This window comes from Macrosteles quadrilineatus, unplaced genomic scaffold (assembly GCF_028750875.1).
Source record: "Macrosteles quadrilineatus isolate MER2022 unplaced genomic scaffold, UCM_ALF_1.0 Scaffold_2__2_contigs__length_208266976, whole genome shotgun sequence".
Taxonomy (NCBI): domain Eukaryota; kingdom Metazoa; phylum Arthropoda; class Insecta; order Hemiptera; family Cicadellidae; genus Macrosteles; species Macrosteles quadrilineatus.
The window spans coordinates 125446390-125464742 of record NW_026542595.1 but is presented as its reverse complement, the minus strand read 5'-3'; the positions used below and the strand labels follow the sequence as shown (position 1 = coordinate 125464742).

General features: G+C 33.2%; 1 protein-coding gene across 3 annotated transcripts in view; it reads left to right on the top strand.

Annotated features, from left to right (window-relative positions):
• LOC128985468 (1-phosphatidylinositol 4,5-bisphosphate phosphodiesterase) overlaps positions 1 to 17650 on the top strand; it is a 34411-nt gene extending 16761 nt beyond the window's left edge. For all 3 annotated transcript variants that reach the window (XM_054404968.1, XM_054404966.1, XM_054404967.1), the window contains exons 7-24: positions 106 to 206; positions 524 to 690; positions 1880 to 2090; positions 2802 to 3060; positions 4061 to 4240; positions 4467 to 4635; positions 4987 to 5144; positions 5695 to 5769; positions 5917 to 6048; positions 7420 to 7584; positions 8349 to 8553; positions 9483 to 9677; positions 10056 to 10233; positions 11235 to 11352; positions 12352 to 12437; positions 12823 to 12988; positions 13553 to 13633; positions 14414 to 17650. In XM_054404968.1, coding sequence (XP_054260943.1) covers positions 106 to 206; positions 524 to 690; positions 1880 to 2090; positions 2802 to 3060; positions 4061 to 4240; positions 4467 to 4635; positions 4987 to 5144; positions 5695 to 5769; positions 5917 to 6048; positions 7420 to 7584; positions 8349 to 8553; positions 9483 to 9677; positions 10056 to 10233; positions 11235 to 11352; positions 12352 to 12437; positions 12823 to 12988; positions 13553 to 13633; positions 14414 to 14482 — 2715 coding nt within the window. In that variant the 3' untranslated portion in view covers positions 14483 to 17650. The remainder of the gene's footprint in view (positions 1 to 105; positions 207 to 523; positions 691 to 1879; positions 2091 to 2801; positions 3061 to 4060; positions 4241 to 4466; positions 4636 to 4986; positions 5145 to 5694; positions 5770 to 5916; positions 6049 to 7419; positions 7585 to 8348; positions 8554 to 9482; positions 9678 to 10055; positions 10234 to 11234; positions 11353 to 12351; positions 12438 to 12822; positions 12989 to 13552; positions 13634 to 14413) is intronic.
• The last annotated feature ends 703 nt before the right edge of the window (positions 17651 to 18353 follow it).

Genomic DNA, 18353 nt, shown 5'->3' with positions numbered 1-18353 from the left:
AATGCTTTATCCTGAATTGATAATATGTAACTTAATTAAGCATTTAATAGTGAACATTGTGGATTGTATTTTTCAAAATGTAATTTTAATCAATTTTTATTTCAGAATGATGTAATTGAACCAGGAGACTTCACGTTTGACAAGTTTTATGAACTGTACCACAAGATCTGCCCAAGGAATGATATTGAGGAGCTTTTCCAGCAAATGTAAGTTTTTCTTGTAATTTATGTATACAATAATTATTGTTTTGGAAGAAACAATTCCATATATATACAAACTAATGCACAAGCAACTTTTCTTTTTACTACCAAAACTTGTCCTTGTTATTTTTGTTTTCCCCTTATCTTCTTTTGCTAATTGCTTCGGTGTAACCTAAGGATATCTTTTGCCATTTGGGAACAAAAGATATGAGTTAATTAACATTTTTGGATAATCTTTAAGACTAAAAATTTTTAATTTTGTTGACCTTAGAAAACAGTTTTGCTCTTCTTACAATCTTATCAACCCAGATTTTGTTTCACAGCACACAAGGTAAAGCCGACACTATCAACATTGATCAATTCATCAACTTTCTGAATGAGAAACAGCGAGATCCTAGGCTGAATGAGATCCTGTATCCACTGTATGATGAGAAGAGAGCAATTGAGATCATCAACACCTACGAACAGAATGATGAAGCCAAGACAGAAAGTAAGAATCTACATATATGAGCTTCTATGGGGTATAGTAGTAAGGCTATTGCTACTAGAAGAATTGCTACTATGGGGAAAATGTATGTTGCAGTTAGTCATAGACAGCTGTTATTTTAGATTCAAGGTGTGGAGTTTATAGGAAAAACCCATTGCATTCATACCTCTAAATGAGAAATCCACACTCTGATAATTAATTGAATTTTTTATCACAATCTTGATCAATTAGTTTGATCATGTGAGCACAGTTTTCACTGAAAATATGCTCCATTATCAAAGTTAGATAGGCACTTCCACTAACATCCTGCAAGCTGATAATTTCTATTCATTTATAACTATTTTTTTTTTCAATTGTTCCTTTTATTTGTAAAAGATGTTGTGCTAACTGATTGGAAAAAAGTTGAAGTACTCTTGAAAATTGACTGTATTCATAAAATATTAATTGTTCATTTATAATTCAATAATTAAATACTTACGCAGTGTATGATTTATGAATGTTACTCAGTTTACACATTTTTAATGTAAAAAAATTCTAAAATGACCAGTCGATATAATGAAAAAAGTGGGGGTAGCTAGAGAGCATTCCAAAGTTGATGGAATTTTAATGTTTTGTCCTGGGGGGAGTTTTCAATCTCTAGTACCTTGTGCTAACTTTGAGAGGGGCCAAAAACTTCAAAATCTTTGGTATTTTTTAATTTTTTATGTCTTTTGTGTATATGTTGTAAATTAAGCATATTTTGTTTGCCATTGTGCGATACAAAGTTGTAGAGCATAGAATTTGCAAAATATTGGTTGGTAAAACAATTTTGTGGGTTCGTTATTAACTGGGATACGGCCGATCAAAGTTTGATTTTTTTATGTAAACAAATTGTTGAAAAATGAAGGTTTCGGCCCTATAACTATTTATTACTATCTTTGCCTCTTCAATTCAGTTCTACCTCCAGTTGAAAAATAATAAGGAAGCGAGTCTTCTAGTGCCATCAGAAGCGAGTCTTATAAGACTTAGGTACATTTCACATTTTGTCTACATAATGGAATAACAATTTTTTTGAATTCCACGACCCTCCCCTTACTCCTTTTTCTTCTGCACCAAATATTTAAAGTTCAGTTTATTACCGTGAATGGTATCAAACGGTTGGAACACCTTTGTTCTGGAACTCCCAGGCATCACCAACCATACCATGTTACAGAGAAACTGACCAAGGACGGACTCATCCGCTACCTGATGTCAGATGAGAACGCCCCTGTGTTCCTGGACCGTCTGGAGTTCTACATGGACATGGACCAGCCGTTGGCCCATTACTACATCAACTCTTCCCACAACACCTACCTCTCCGGACGACAGTTCGGTGGCAAGTCGTCCGTCGAGATGTACCGACAAGTGCTGCTGGCTGGCTGCAGGTACTGAGTACATAGATGGAAGTTGTAAGTTAACGCAGAAATTTATTGTTATCGGTGTCAAGGAGAAAGCTGGTCTAGTGGTAGCGCGTGGGACTTCTGTACCTGAGGTCCTAGGTTCAAATCCCACCAATAACCAATAGATTTTATCTATGTGATAGCCACAACCCTAGCCTAAAGTAGTGTGAACGATCCTGGGCTACAGCCTACCGACCTAGAACAAACAAAAAATAAAAAGTAGTCTGTGTTTGCTAGCCACTTGAAACCTAGAGTATTATTTATTCTTGGTCTAATCTCCATTATTCGATTAAAATTTAATGGCTTTTACATGTGCTCAGAAGAAAGATAATATTTACTTACTTAATTTTCAAATAAGTCAGGTGTGATACAATTAAATTTTTAAATAGACTTATTTATTTTTCATGTTAAAGTGTTGGGTTATGTCCTATACAGAAATACTCACTTTAGAGACATTTTTCCTGGCTAGATGGAGTTCTTAAAATATTTAAAGCTTAAAGTGGTAGCATTATTAGCTAAACACCTTTGGTGATTGGCAGAATTCGAACTTAGGACTTTGGGTAATTAATATATCAGACTAATAACCAGACTAGCTATACCCAAATGTTATATTTTCCTAACATGAATTACTACCAATTCCATTAACCCTTCCTATTACTGACTCCTACTAACTACTTTATATTATTCTATGGCAAGGTGTGTGGAGCTGGACTGCTGGGATGGAAAAGGAGAAGATGAAGAACCAATCATCACCCACGGCAAGGCCATGTGTACCGACATATTGTTCAAGGACGTCATCTACGCTCTGCGAGACACTGCATTTGTCACCACGGACTACCCCATCATCCTGTCGTTTGAGAACCACTGCTGCAAGAGCCAGCAGTACAAGTTGGCTAAGTATTGTGACGAGATTTTGGGCGATCTTTTGCTGAAGGAACCGCTACCTGAGTGGCCGGTAAGGGACTTTTTTGTTTCTGCAGTTTGTAGTTTAGTAGTAGTTTACGCAACAATCGTATAAAGATATTTATATCGACACAAGTAGAAATTTAAGGCACTCATACTTGGGAATAACGAATAGAAATTCTAACGAATAGCAATATTCGTTAGTTTTTTTGGCTAACTTCTATTTTATTCATTAGTTTTTAAGCTAACTAACTAATAACTTCTATCAGTTACTTTTTACGGGACTAACTAATAACTTCTATCTGTTACTTTTTACGGGACTAACTAATCACTTCTAACTTCTAACTAGTTTGAATTTTTAACTAACTTTCCCATTTCAAAGCATCTCAAATACTGGTATTTATTTCACGTGATCAGTGAGGGTTGCGTGCGGAAGTGAGAGGTCAGCGCCCTTGTAGACAAACAACGCAGGGGTAGGGAAAGAGAAAGTCAAAGTCCAGTTGCTTTGGAATGCAGTGGGCCTGTGGAAGGGCAGTGACGGCCATTATCAACACTCCAAGCACTGAGGGGTGGGAAGGGGGAATGTTTCATTAACAAAAACAAATATACTTACGCAAATACAAATATAATTACTTATAAGTAAGTATAAGTTAGGTGATTGATATATGATCTCAAGTGTCAAAACATTGTCTTCAGTTGTTGTTCATTATCTGACAAGTTTTAATTTAACTTACTAACTAATAACTTCTAACTAGATAGAATTTTTTACTAACTTTTCCAACAACTATGAAGGCACTAGATTTGGCAAGTGCCTTATAAACTTCAAGGAGTCTTCTAATTATGGGAGTTACTGACACTACTTTATCTACAACGTTTTTTAATGACGTTTGTCTCCTTAGCTCTTGAAAATTAAATTGGGCTTATTGAGCATTTTGGTTAACGAAGTGTCTGTGAATAAAGTAGTCAATCATAAAGTACAGCAAGTAACAACAATAACAATATTCTCTGTGAAGTTATTTTGATTGATTGAATCACGGTGGTCAATATTTCAGTTGGAACCAGGAGCTCCGTTGCCACCACCGAGTGCTCTCAAACGCAAGATCATGATCAAAAACAAGCGGTTGAAGCCTGAAGTAGAGAAGCAGGAATTGGAGCTCTTCAGACAGGGACAGTTTGTCATCGAGGATGAGGAAAAAGAAGATGCTACAGCACCTGTAGACCCCAACAAAAAGGTCTGTTTTAAAATTAATTCTTTCCACAATTTGTATTGTTAAAATCTAATACTTAATGAAGTGAGGGTTTTCTCTGCAACACATCTTTATCTTTTGTCCAATTCAAATAGATTTTTACGATTGAAGTGTCATTGTAAAGCTTACAATCGAGCAGAGGAACGGATGGTAACAAAAAATGTTGAGGTTATATTGATTTTGGTCCGTTGTTGATGATTGTTGTTGAAAGCTGGAGGAGTTAGCAGCAGCTGAGGCCCAGGCGGTCCCCGAGGCAGCTGGAGACGCTCCTCCCGTCCCTATACAGTACACTGGCTCCACCACTAATGTACATCCTTGGCTGTCGTCCATGGTCAACTACGCTCAGCCTATCAAGTTCCAGGGATTCGATATTGCCGAGAGTAAGTTATGGAATTTTATTATTGTTTGGATACCATAATAAGCTCTGTATGATACAGTTTGGCGGTAAGGATAATGTCTCCTCAATATTCCAGCAAATTATGACCATAGTAGTTTTTAGTATTTTTTGTTGTTTCTAGTAAAGGTAGGTATTGGACAAGTTAAACTACAGTTTGCTCTCAAAGAAAACAAGAAAATTTAGTAACAATAGTCAACACAATATCTAAAATTTTGTGGTAGATATTTCTTAGCTTGATTTATTCCTATAAGTGGGCAAAGACGAATCAATATAGAAATACCTGTAGGGAACAGTTTTAATTTACACCATTTACTTATCTGAACTGTATTTACAGATAAGAACATCCATCATAACATGAGTTCGTTTGCTGAGACAACTGGTCTCGGTTACCTCAAGTCTCAAGCTATTGAGTTTGTCAACTACAACAAGCGACAGATGAGTAGAATCTACCCCAAAGGCACACGTGCTGATTCCTCCAACTATATGCCTCAGGTGCGAACTTAACTATTCTTGGGAAATAACTTTTTATGGTCGTTAGGATTTTTTTTTTTTGTTAAATTTTATCTCCAGGAAATTTATAATGGGCTTTAGTTATGTTATAGCAATAGAAAGTTTGAAAAAAACTTTTTTGTGAATTTCATACTATTAGGGAAATTAATACAGATTTAATTTTTTTATTTCTATTTCTCAACGTATTTGAAATTTTGTACAAACTTGTTTATTGGGTAAAATTGGATTTACCAATTTTTGAACCCTCCAAATATCAAATTTTGCAATACAATTTGAAACCATTTGTTGAGCTTAAAAAATGTAAAAATTTAATAGGCTATGTTGAAGTGTTGAAATTGATATTGTACTGTTTACTATACACCATGTTATGTCATGAGTTTAACTGAATCCAACAAAATTTTCCTACGCTTAGTTTAGCTGAAATAGAGATAACAGAGAAGGAGTTCTCTAACGTAAAATATATGTAAATATTTGATTTAATTTTTTTTGTAAGTGTTCATGATATATTAATAAACTTTCTTTGTATTTTCAGGTATTCTGGAATGCTGGCTGCCAAATGGTGTCACTAAACTTTCAAACATCAGATCTTCCGATGCAGTTGAACCAGGTAAAAAATTTAAAGTCAAATCGCCTCTGTATGGATTTTTAAACTAGTTTTCGGTCATTTTGTAAGCCTCTTACATTCAATATAAATACTACTTGTGTAAGATACTACTTTACACATTATTTCTTAATTTTAATATTATCTGTGCAGGGTAAGTTTGAATACAACGGCAACTGTGGCTACTTGTTGAAGCCAGACTTCATGAGACGAGCGGACCGAAGCTTCGATCCTTTTGCAGAATCACCAGTAGACGGTGTCATCGCTGCCCAGTGCGCTGTACAGGTAATTCACTGTACAGATTTAGATTAAGAAGTGATAACAGTTATTAAAATTCCTTAGATAATACTTATATATTAAAAGTAATGAATGAAAAACGTTATTATCTAATAGATGCCTAGGTTTAAAAAATGAATGCTAGGTTTTCCCTTCTTTATATATCTTCCTAATTTAAATTGAACTGGTATAAGTTTTCATCAGAGCGGAATCTACAAAGAACTTAAATTAACCCTTGAGCTTGGATGGCCCGTTGTAATGGCCGCAATATTAACATAAACGGCGCAGAATTTGTTTAAGATCAACTGTCTCGGCTGCTCGCACAGCTATTGTCTGCCTCTCTCCGTTCATCAGCTCAGCTCTTAGTCTCCTTAGCATTTTACTCCCACCAGCTCTGACGAGTTTACAAACCAGCATGATTGGACTTAGATGTTAGTTCAAAGCTGCTTACTAGGTATCACACCTCCCAAACAAACGTAGTGGAAAAACCCACTTTTTATCTGCTAGAATACTGGCCATCCGAGCTGAAAGGGCTATTTATCTAAGTTACTATCCAAAAGAAATACAATGGCTACCCGACTGATTAAGAAAACCTTAAAATAGTCTTAGAGATTGTAAAGAGACATTAAGATTTAAGATATATGTGATTGTTATGTACTTATCTCTCTCTAGCGTTATCTATCTTACTAATCATACACCTTCCCTATTTAAATTATAAAAAACATTAAAAACTTTAGATTTACCATTTACCTTATTGAAACAGTGACAAAATACCTTAACACTCACACTACAAACTTGGCCTTCAGGGCCCAACTGTGTCATACATAAGTTTACGTCTTTTTAAGTTTGTCTGTGAAATGGTCAGACCTTGAAGACCAAGTTTATAGTGTTATTTACCACATTATCTATATATTAATACACAGTTGTAAGTGAAATGAAATGAAAATCCTTCTTTATTGAGGCGAACTTAGGACCTCACGGTCCTAACAGTTTACCTCTAAAAAACTAACAATAATAATAAAACATTAACAAAATAAAACAACAAAGATTTACAATAAAGTAAGTCTGTTTTCTTAGTCATTACTGGACCGATCTACAAGATTTATGTTTAAAATTAAAGGGGATAACACGTAGATTAGCCCAACTTCCTTAGAATTTACGTATTTTCTAAGGGCTACGACCTACAGCTCTTCAAAGGTTGAGTCAATACAATTTGTATTGAAGAATCTAATACGCAATTTATAAATTATTTGTCAGCTGTTTAATGTTTGTCAGGCATTTATTTCAATTTAATCAAAGAATGACAACTTTGTAGTTCTTCTGGGCTGTGTTTTCTAGGATCATTTTGTAAAGAAGTTTCTAATAACATGATGTTGTCAGGTGATAGCCGGCCAGTTCTTGTCGGACAAGAAGGTAGGGACGTATGTTGAAGTGGACATGTACGGTCTGCCTACGGACACCATCAGGAAAGAGTTCCGCACTCGGATGGTGCCGAGCAACGGGCTCAACCCTGTCTACAACGAGGAGCCGTTCCTCTTCAGAAAAGTAAGTGTTGGGAATCGTAACTAGTTAAATAATATTTAACTTACCTTGGGAGCTACAGAAACAGTTTAGTGGTTTCGACTCCCAAACCCTCTTTAGAAAAAAAGACCACAGTAAAAAATTTTTTGAGAGACTTAAAATGTGAAGTTTATACTGTAAAGTGAATATTGGTGCTGCAACCTCTGTGCTGTTGGGATATATTTTCTAATAATGTTAAGTTTTTTTTTAGGATTTGGTTGTTTACTCGTAAATTATTACTCACACATGGGCTGTGTAAACTCCAGTATTTTAGTTTGATTTATCGCAAAACCTATTTTGCTACAAAAATACAAAATTCCTTGACATTTCAATATTTAATTTGTTTTTGTAGTGTTTTTCCAACACATAACCTAAAAAAATAAATTAATCTTGAAAACTTGTTTCTGAACAAAATTTGTTGAATACTTCATTTACTTTTATTTCCTTTTCTAACTACTGCAAACACGATTCAACCTTTAGGCTATTATCAAGTCTTTATCGTTTTACAACGTTTATCACCTTGTACGATGAGGAGCTGATGGAAGCCTAAGCCTCAAAACAGGTTCCTGCATAAAATTAGAATTGAAACATTAGTGAATAAAATATTTGATCATCCAATCTGAGAGAGGAATATTAGATCAATAATTTAATTTAGTTAAAGCGACTTTCTTGTTTTTTATAGTGTCAGCAACAGCAAGAACTAATTGATTGAACTTGTTATTGCCAACTTTACAAACTCTGTCATGCAGGTTGTGTTGCCCGACCTGGCAGTACTCAGGTTCGGAGTGTACGATGAGAACGGCAAACTGCTAGGTCAGCGTATTCTACCTCTGGACGGTCTACAAGCAGGCTATCGTCACATCTCTCTGCGTACTGAGGCCAACTTCCCCATGTCACTGCCTATGCTCTTCTGCAATGTCGAGCTCAAGATTTACGTTCCTGACGGATTCGAAGGTTAGCTTTTTATATTTGCAGTTAATTAAATGTGTAAAGATAATTACTGGTGTCTGTTTCCAAGGTCCTAATGAACAAATTGTTTTCTCTTTTAAATAGTTTGTGAGCAACAAATTCTGTTGTGAAATTAAAGTTGCCATTGAAGTGTTCAGCATAAACTTACTTTTAGAATTGTTTTGGATCAAAAGAATACTTGACAAAAGCCAAATGTCTTTGGTGCCCAACATTACTCTATGAGAAGTTTAATTTTTTTCAGGGATAATTTATGGCTTGGTTAGGTGTAATTATCATAAAGAGGTTTGTCTTATTATTTTTAAGGTTAAATCTGAAGATTAAAGAGATAGCCGCTTACCTTACCTTTCTAAGACATTCAGGTAGGCCATAAACCACCATTAAAAAATCTTTGTCTTCACTTGACAAATACCCCGTGGAACGAAATACTGTGATCTGTGTTTTCTACAGGTGGACAACAGCCTACGTTGACGTTTTATAATCCACTATCACCTTTATTCTAGAAATTGTAAGGTCTAGAGCCTTGAATCAAACAAAATGTATAGAATTCAATACATGTTGTTGTACTGACTATCTTCAGACATTTCCAAATCATGGATTGGTACTTTCGTATCATACAGACGACACCAATAAATCAACTTCCAAATAAGATTTTAATTAGTTTAAATAACAAAATCGTCCTAACCTAACCTAACCCAACCTAAGGGTTTAATTTTACCAATTTAGGTGTGGTCGGTATAATACGAAAAACCCATGGATATTCACCTAGCTCTCAATTAAAACAAAAGTATAATGTCTTTCATAAAAATTTAAATACTGAAAGTAAAAATATATTAAATATTTAAACTTTCTCACAATTAAGATGTATCCACTCTATTAATTCCTATGCTTCTACATAACAAACTTTCATTTTGCAGATTTCATGGCGGCCTTGTCGGACCCCAGGGCGTTCTTGTCCGCTCAGGAGAAGCGAGCTCAACAGATGAAGGCCATGGGTATAGAAGAGACTGACATCAACACCAAGGACCTGGCCGGGGGTGGCGAGGGAGGCGGCGTCAAGAAGGGCAGCAAGTCGGAGAAATCTGGAGCCAAGCCGGCCGAGAAGAAGGAAGGTGGGTAGAATAATAGGCTAATTGATGATTATTTTAATAATTGGCTGAACAATTTTTTGGCAAACTAGGAATACATCTCACCTTTTTGTATTGAACCAAAAAAATACTAATTAAATTATAAGGGGTGAATCTAAATTGTCGTGAGCATTTTTGATATCAAAAATAGATTGCCAAAATATTTTGAATTTGAAACATAGGATTTTCAATCATTCATTCGCTCAAACTTACCCATAATTATGTCATCTGTTTACTGCAGTTATGGTGCTTTAAAAACGTTTGACAGTTATGAGTTTTTACTTTTGATTTTAAGGTCCCTAAGCTTGTGTTTGCTTGTCATAACTGACAACTATGTCTAAAACCAATATTTGCCTGTTTCAGAGGATATTAAGTTTGAAGATATCAATCTTGAATCTCTAAAGAACGAAAAAGCGTTCCAAAAGATTGGACGAAAGCAGCAGAAGGAACTGGACTCGATGCGCAAGCGGCAGACCAAAGAGAAGATGGGCATACAGAAGCAGCAATGTGCCGCTATTGAGAAGGCAGTTAAGGGCAAAAAGTAAGATACCTGTTTTGCTAAAATTCTACTTTTTGTTTTGATACGTTTACAATTCCTAGTGGTCTAGTTTACAGTTGGTATGTATAGTCATTCATTAATGTGTACAATAAAAATGTACAAATATTTTCCCCTGTTAATTGAATTAAATGAACACTTGTAAGTATATTTCTTACAACCAAGTTTGTATTGATTATATACTCAAGTCCAAAGCATAAAAAGTGTAAGTTCATAATTAATTGTGAAGGATAACTATTTCAATTTTAGTTTATGGACTTTTCCTACGCTATGTGTTTTGACTGAACTACGTTTTGGGACCTAAAGAAACTCCTCCAATTGCCATTTAATCTACACCAACAGATATAAAATATGAATGTAATAGCAGGAAATTTTACTTGAAACTAAAGAAATTCCTAGTTGAAAAAGCAATTTACTCCCTTGAGGAATTTTACAATTTAAAATATTGTAATTAGACAAAAAGTGACTCACTGACTCTATTCATTGTACTTGAACATTTATGAACAAAGGAGATTTTGATTTGATTTGATTTGACTAACCTAACCTACAAAGAGTTGTAGATAGTTAGTCACTTGAAAATGGGAGGAATTTGCTCACAAATTTGATATTTTGAAATTTTGGGAGGAATTTGCTTGATGGTGTAGTTAAAACATTTAGATTAAGAAAATTCCTTAAAATAAAATGTCAGTTAGGCCTATTTGAAACATCTATGATCCATACCCTAAGGTCCTCCTGATGCAAAGAATTAAATTGAACCCTTGCAGTTGTTACTCTAGTTTCTGTGATTCATTACAAAACAGAAATAAAAAATTACAAATGGAAATCATTTCTCTGTATTCTACACAATTCCCTTCATAAAGCTGTATTTCTCGGTTTTAAATATCCAATTTAAATGTCCAACTACCCGAACCTCCAATGACAGAGTTTGAATCAACTCTTCACTGAAGATGAAGCTAAGGATTTTAACTTTGTAATCACTTTTGCAGCAAGAGTGAAGTTGTGTCAGACGCAAGCATTCGTAAGCTGGTGACGGAGCAGATGACTCAATGGTCCGAGATGATGGAACGTCATCGCAAGGAGGAGTGGGGCATTCTGAAGCAACAGGTGTGTAAAAAGATAGGACAAGGCCTCTAAAAATTGTGAAAATGTCTTCGAAATATCTCTATAGGTTCTTTTACTATATGCTGACAAAATATTACTTTCTGTTCGCATTGCTGATTGATATAAGTGTTTCCCATTCCCATGTTAAATACGTAGCAAGACAGTATTAGGGTGAAAATGAAATTAATATAATTGAATTGAACCAACAAAAAGTGTGCAAGTGTAAATTAATGATTTCTGTCAAACAGGCAAATTTTTCAACCATACCAACTTGAAAAAAAACGTATTACAGTAGAATTACAACCATCCGCATGACCCTAAGGAAGATTAAAGAAACAGTATCAGACTCTTACTTTCTCTCGTTAGCTTGTTATCAAACCTTATGGGTAGGCAGTGGGAGTAACTATGATATTCTATGGGTAAAATCACTAAAGTTGCAATAACTTTTGAGTCGTTATTTTTACAGCATTGGGGGTTGATCAAGAACCAGAACATACTACATTTTACTTAACATCTTTTAGCCTACACTGTGTTTGCAAAAATTAGATTTTTCTGTTATTTTATGAGAATATCACAATTAAAAATAAAAATGTTAATAAAATGAAAAAAACACCTGGATTTAGCCTACTACATAACCAACGAACAAAGTTTCATCAAAATATGACCAAACATACAGACATCACTTTAAAACACATTTTTTGCATACATTGAAGGCATTTGTGTCTTTCATGCAACGAGTGTACTGTAGTGTTTTAACGATCGTCAATGAGTTTTCTGCCTGGTGCAAAATTCCTATTTTTGAAAAATCTATCTGGATTTTTTTTAACATCCAGATAGGGTCCAGCCCATTTAATCTGGATAGTAAGAGTTCTGCTGTACTAATTTCAATTTTTGTAGAGTAAGTATATTTTTCAACCAAGCCAAATTGAAATGACACATTGTAAAGTATAGCATTTTTTATGTGACATCAACTACCTCAATAACAAGAACTCGTCTTTGCAGGTTGAAGAGCAGAAGGACCATTTGCAAAGGATCATTGAGCAAGTTCAGGCGACTCAGATGAAACAGTTGGAAGGAAAACATGAAAGGTCGGTTATGGCATTGTCATTCTTGTAACACCAACTTAGTCTTAGTCATACTTTACAATACGTACCATAAATATAGTTCACACTTAAGTACCAAATCAGATCATGTTTGCTCGAGTTATAACGCTAACAGACACATGTGTGAAGTTGAAATGGTGTTTTCGGCCTCTGGGCACCTCAAAACAATAAAGTAAATCGGTCCTGGGGCTAGGTGTTGTCTTCAGTAGGCTTTAAAGCTTATTCCCGATATGGGAAATTAACAGATAACTAACGAATATATTCCAAACCCAGACATAATGTGTCAAAGATTAGACTATTAAAATCAACAACATTTTACTTTCATCATTCTATAACGTGGTTTAATTATTAACCATCCTCGTTATTTCAGGGAAATGAAGGAGATGAACACCAGACAAGCAAAAATATCTGTTGAAACCATGAAAGAGGTGCAAAACGACAAAACTCTTCGAACGAAAGGAGAAAAGGACAGAAGGTTGCGAGAGAAGAAACAAAATAACACAAAGAAGTTCATGGATGAGAGGAAGTTTGCTTTGGTGAGTTATGCGACGATATTTAAACACAAGGAATATGTTTTTGACTTCAGATGTTCAGGTGTAAAGGAATAAGTATAAGTAACCATAAAATCGGGTTATAAAGTTTCTGGTGAAGATCGATTTAGGCTGAGGTTTTTGTAATGGATAGTTTAACACTATGCTTACCTTTTTGTTAAAAATAGGAGTAGATGGAAATGCACAAATAAACACATAAAACATCAATTTTTTTGGGTTACTAGCTCCCTTTTTAGTTTTACAAACTGGTATTCTTCCTCCTTCCACAACCCACAATAACATAGAAAGACTCTACTAATGAAGAAGGAGCTAGTGTCTCCAAATATTCTATGTTTTATGTGTAGTGGTGTAGTTATGTGGGAACGGCAATCCCACTCTACTTTTTCCAGAGGAATCTATATATTGGTAAGCAACTTGTATTTGTCAGTATTTGTTAAATGTTTATTTTCCTAGTTATTCCTAGAGTTTTCAATAATGCTTTTGTAGTAGTAGTAGTTTTTGCTGTCATAAAATTAATCTTCATGATTGAACCTCTTTTTTGTTTTTTAGATGAAGCAAAGCAAAGAGAAAGATAAGCTGAACACTAAGCATGAGAAACAAAAACAAGACTTGCAGAAGGAAGTGAGCGGGGTAAGAAACTTGCTAGTTTAAAATATGCCAAGTGTACACAATTAGCACAATTGAAAGCTATAGTTTGGTAGTCCAGGAACTGAATGATTTTTTTTGCTTCCGATTCTTTAAAATTTCAACGTTAAACACTTAGCACTTTTGGCTATCAATAAAATAGTGTAATTGCAATCAAAGGGTTTTTTTCTTTTCTTAATTTAATTTGTATCCCCATCTAGGTTCTAGCCCAGAATTGTTTTCCACTTTACTTCAGCTTGTTTTACTTCCACCATGCTTCAGCTTAAAGGAACTTAAGTTTAGAGGGGGTTGCGACATTATCACTTAAAAAAAATCAATTGACAGGACTTGAATGACCGAAATCAAAATCCCACACTTCACCACTAGATCAGCTCTAAAACTAATCCCAAGGGTTTAGGCATGGTTAAGATAATCACGAGCAAAGACTTAGATGTTTTATCATTTGTTTTAGTATGACAATCTTCAACAAAAATGTTATTTTGTTTGTGCCTTGCAGCAAATGTTTTATGATCCATTAATCCGGCACTTTTGCTAATTTGGCACTTCCCAGGACCCATTAAGTTTCAATATCAGCTTTATCAATATAACTGATATCCAACTTATAGCTAAAACAATCCTGTTGCTTGATTATAGGTTGCTTTGCTCAGTAATTGTACGATCAATTTTGAAAAACTTTGTCTTAATCTATTATTTTTTAATTTTGCTGCGGTAATTATCTTATGTATTTAACCATCCAAAATCTAATACACACTGTTTGTTTTTCAGCTTCTAGAAATGTACAAGAATGAAGAAATTGAATACGAGTTGTCGAACAAGGTTGAGTTTTTCGCTTAAGTTTTGAAAATAATCTTCGCAAGTTCAAAATATCTAGTCAACTTGAAGAGGAGAGGAATTTCAAGGAAGTTATTGCATAGTTTGTCTAACCTGAATCAGAATAATTTATTGCTTAATTTATTTTTATATTTAAACTCAAGCACGTTGTGTGCAAATACTCTCAACTCAATACACTTGTTCAGTGAGAAGAAACTAAAGTCCTGAGAGAAAACATGAAGGGCTGGATCTCAATCAAAAAATTTAACACTAGCGTCTTTTAAGAGGTAATTTTTCATTTGTAAATACTAATTAAGCTAAGATATTTCTACAACAGCCTTTAACTAACTAATGAGATGATATTTATATTTAAGAGGAAATAAAATTTCAAAACTTGATGTGGAGTATTCGTAGCATAAGTTAGCAAAGGTATTTCTGTGCTCTATAGAACTTAACAAATCAAATCTAATTAAATGTTGAACGGAAAGAGATCACTTAATGTTTTACGGACGAATTAAAAATTCTGTGGTATGTTCAGAAGAAATAATTCATTCTTAACACATATTATTCAAATTGAAACAAAATATTTACTAAATAATGATTATTTTGTTTTGTAATCATTATAATGTTTATTTTCTATTCTCACGACAGAAAAACATTTACCCACATTTAGAGATGATTATAAGCCTTATTGGAGCACTATTTTGCACAGAGAAGTAATAAAAATTTAACTTATGGTAGTAGCATTAAGACTCAGATATAATTACATTTTACCACGATAAAAAAAATTAGTTTTCATTCTTTACTAATTAAGGAAATTGGAATTGTTTAATGCAATATTTCAGAAATAATGGTAAGAAGGTATTCTTATCTTCCATATATTTATAGTCTTGTTCAGGATTGAAAACAATATATAAAGGTCTCTTAAAGGCTCAAATTTTAACCATTTGTGCAAAAAGTTCATATCGACTTTTCAAATAAAGACCTCGAAATGGAGATGCAATTATTCATTACATTTATTCAACAGTTCATTGAAATAAAATATTGTATTGATAGGTTTTGTTTTAAAATATATTTTAGCTTTAATTTTGCATTTGTTTTCAAACAGGTTGTTTATAAGGTTGTTGTTTTTTTACAATTTGATATATAAAGTGTTCTTTTCAGTTTAGATTTACTTTAATATAGTAGTTTTATTTGATTGACTTGTAACTCCAGAGTGAATCAGCCTATTTATATAATCTAACATTAAGTAAATTATAATAACAATGTTATTATATTATCTGTTAAGAATATAAATGATTTTAATGTTAACATTTACATATGTAACAAAAAGCAGTTCTATGTCTATTTTTAGATATTTAATCCTACTCTTAGTGCACTTATGTAATTGTGTTTTATTGGAATTATAGTTACCATGTTTTGTTTGGCTGTTGAATCATTAAAGATTTTTATCGGCAGTATTGGCCCTTGAACAAATTAACACTCGTTACCAGTAGTGTACAAGTAGACAAATCTTCACTCGTAATTTTGAGACGTAAATAAAAGACTTGTTAGAAAAACTAGTTCCAAAGAGAATACCATTGATTTATTTGGGCCAATACTCATCCTTGGTTTGAAATTTGTTGTTCGTAATGTTGTATAAATTGTTCCTAAATATGATAAAAGATATTAGCTACTCGTAGTGAAATAGTCTTCCTGGTTCACATGGAATTGATATATTATGTTTAAATGGTGTGTAATTATTTGTTAGGTAGTTTGGGTTTTAAACCACTGAGTGTTTTGTATTTAATTTTGTCTATCAAAAGTTTTTTTCATATGACAGGGATCACTAATTTTAAGGTCCAACACGTTTTTTCCACTTCTTTTCTCACAAATAATATTTAATGACCTAAGACTTAGCTTTTATAAGTTTAGAATGATTTTTAGAAAATTATCATGATTTTTAGCAAGTTCTGGGGTACAAAGTTTTAACAGTATACATGTCATAATGGGATCGTAGTTGCTTATTAAAAAGTTTCTTTGAGTTCCAGTTGAAATAATATCTATTGAATAAATCATTGTACACAACCCTTATTTAACGTGTACTTTACGGTAAAAAAGATAAAGCATTTCAATGTACTTTATAATAAAACATTATTCAGATATTTTTAGATGTTCTACATAAATTTTGAGAAAAAAAAAAACATATTGTCTAGGTTGAAGTTTTTAGGTTTCTTAGAACTATTGAACATATTTTTATGAGGAAGACTTCTTGTGTTTTTTTTTTTTTTTTTGGGGGGGGGTTGCTTGCTCTTAAAATTGCAAATTCTGATCCCGAAAGCACGCATAATTTATTTAGTTAATCCTTAACTAATTTGTTGCGTTTTAATATTACATACAATCTGTACAGATGAAAATTGGTTAAGATTGAATACTCTATTGGGTTATTGGGTGTTTGGTAAGTTTTTTTTTTATACTTAGCGTTAAATTTTAAATATGGAATTAATCAGGGTAATCCAAGAAATTAATTTATTTTCTCCTTAAATTAAAAGTACACCAAAATAGAGTGTTAAGCATGGACAGGGTATTTTCATTGTTATTGTTGGCATTTAAACACTGTTATGTTTATCTTACTACAAAACATATAATTTTGTGGTTTAAGCCAATATTTTAGTTTTTATACATCGATAAAAATGTGTGCCATCAATTATATAGTTGTTGTATACTATGGTTTGCAAATCATAGCTTTTTGGACCTTTAAAGGTTCTTTATTTATTTTTGTGTGTTTTTGTGCCAACAACTTCTCTGAATTTATGTAGTAAGTAAAAAATGACAACATAAAAATACAATTAAATTCAGTCGCATGGATTTAAATGTATGGTTTGAGAAAAAAACTATAGTCACTTACCTACTCAATGCATTATTAAAATTTGGTCTGCTTATCGTAAGACAAGAGACGGTTACTATTCAACCCCTTCATTTGAATGAAACTACCCTAAAAATTTTAACAACATTTATGCTGTTTAACTAAAGTAACTAATGTTCTTTAAAGGTCACTGATGATTTTAACAAGTTACAGCGCTATGTTACACAAACTGATTGTGCTGAAATGTTAAACTGAATATTATTTGTATAGTGTTCTGTTATTTTTAAGAATGTTGTACCTCGTAAACATAAATTTTATAAGTTTAAAAAATACATTTTAGTTCTCTCCTTGATGTTTTACTGTGTATGGCCTGCATTTCATACTTTCGACTATGTATGTTGTCTAAGTTAAATGGGTGGTAAAATGTTTAAATTTTAATATACAGGGTGTTTCAGTAAAGCGTAGCGGGCTATGCAGATTCAGATTCATCATGCAAAAATAAGTTGAAAATGTAGAATTTTTTTGAAAATAATTAATAACTCCTTTGGGATATTTTTATGAAGCTTGGTATAAACTTAAAGTCTACAGGTATTTTGTTTAAATGGCTGGTTTTCTTTAAATTACTTTAAAAATTTTAAATGGCCGCTATTTTGAAATTTGATTAGCCTGATCAAAGATATTTTTGGAGAATGTTTATACCTATAGATTTTAAGTTTATACAGTACCAAGTTTCATAAAAATGTCTCTAAGGGCTTTTGAGTTATTAATTATTTTCAAAAAAATACAAAATGGCGTATTACGGCTAAACTAAGCCGAAATAAAAAAAAGTTATTCTTCATTTGCGACTTATTTTTGCATGTAGAATCTGAATCTGCATAGCCTGTACGCTTTACTGAAACACCCTGTACAGTATACAGGCTGATTGATAAGTGTGCCAGCTGTTTTTATTCAAAAGTTATAAGATAATATAAAAAAATGTTAAATTGTAACTGCCTTGGATTTTTATTTTAAAAATGTTGGACAAGTTGGAAAAATAATTTTAGCCGCCTT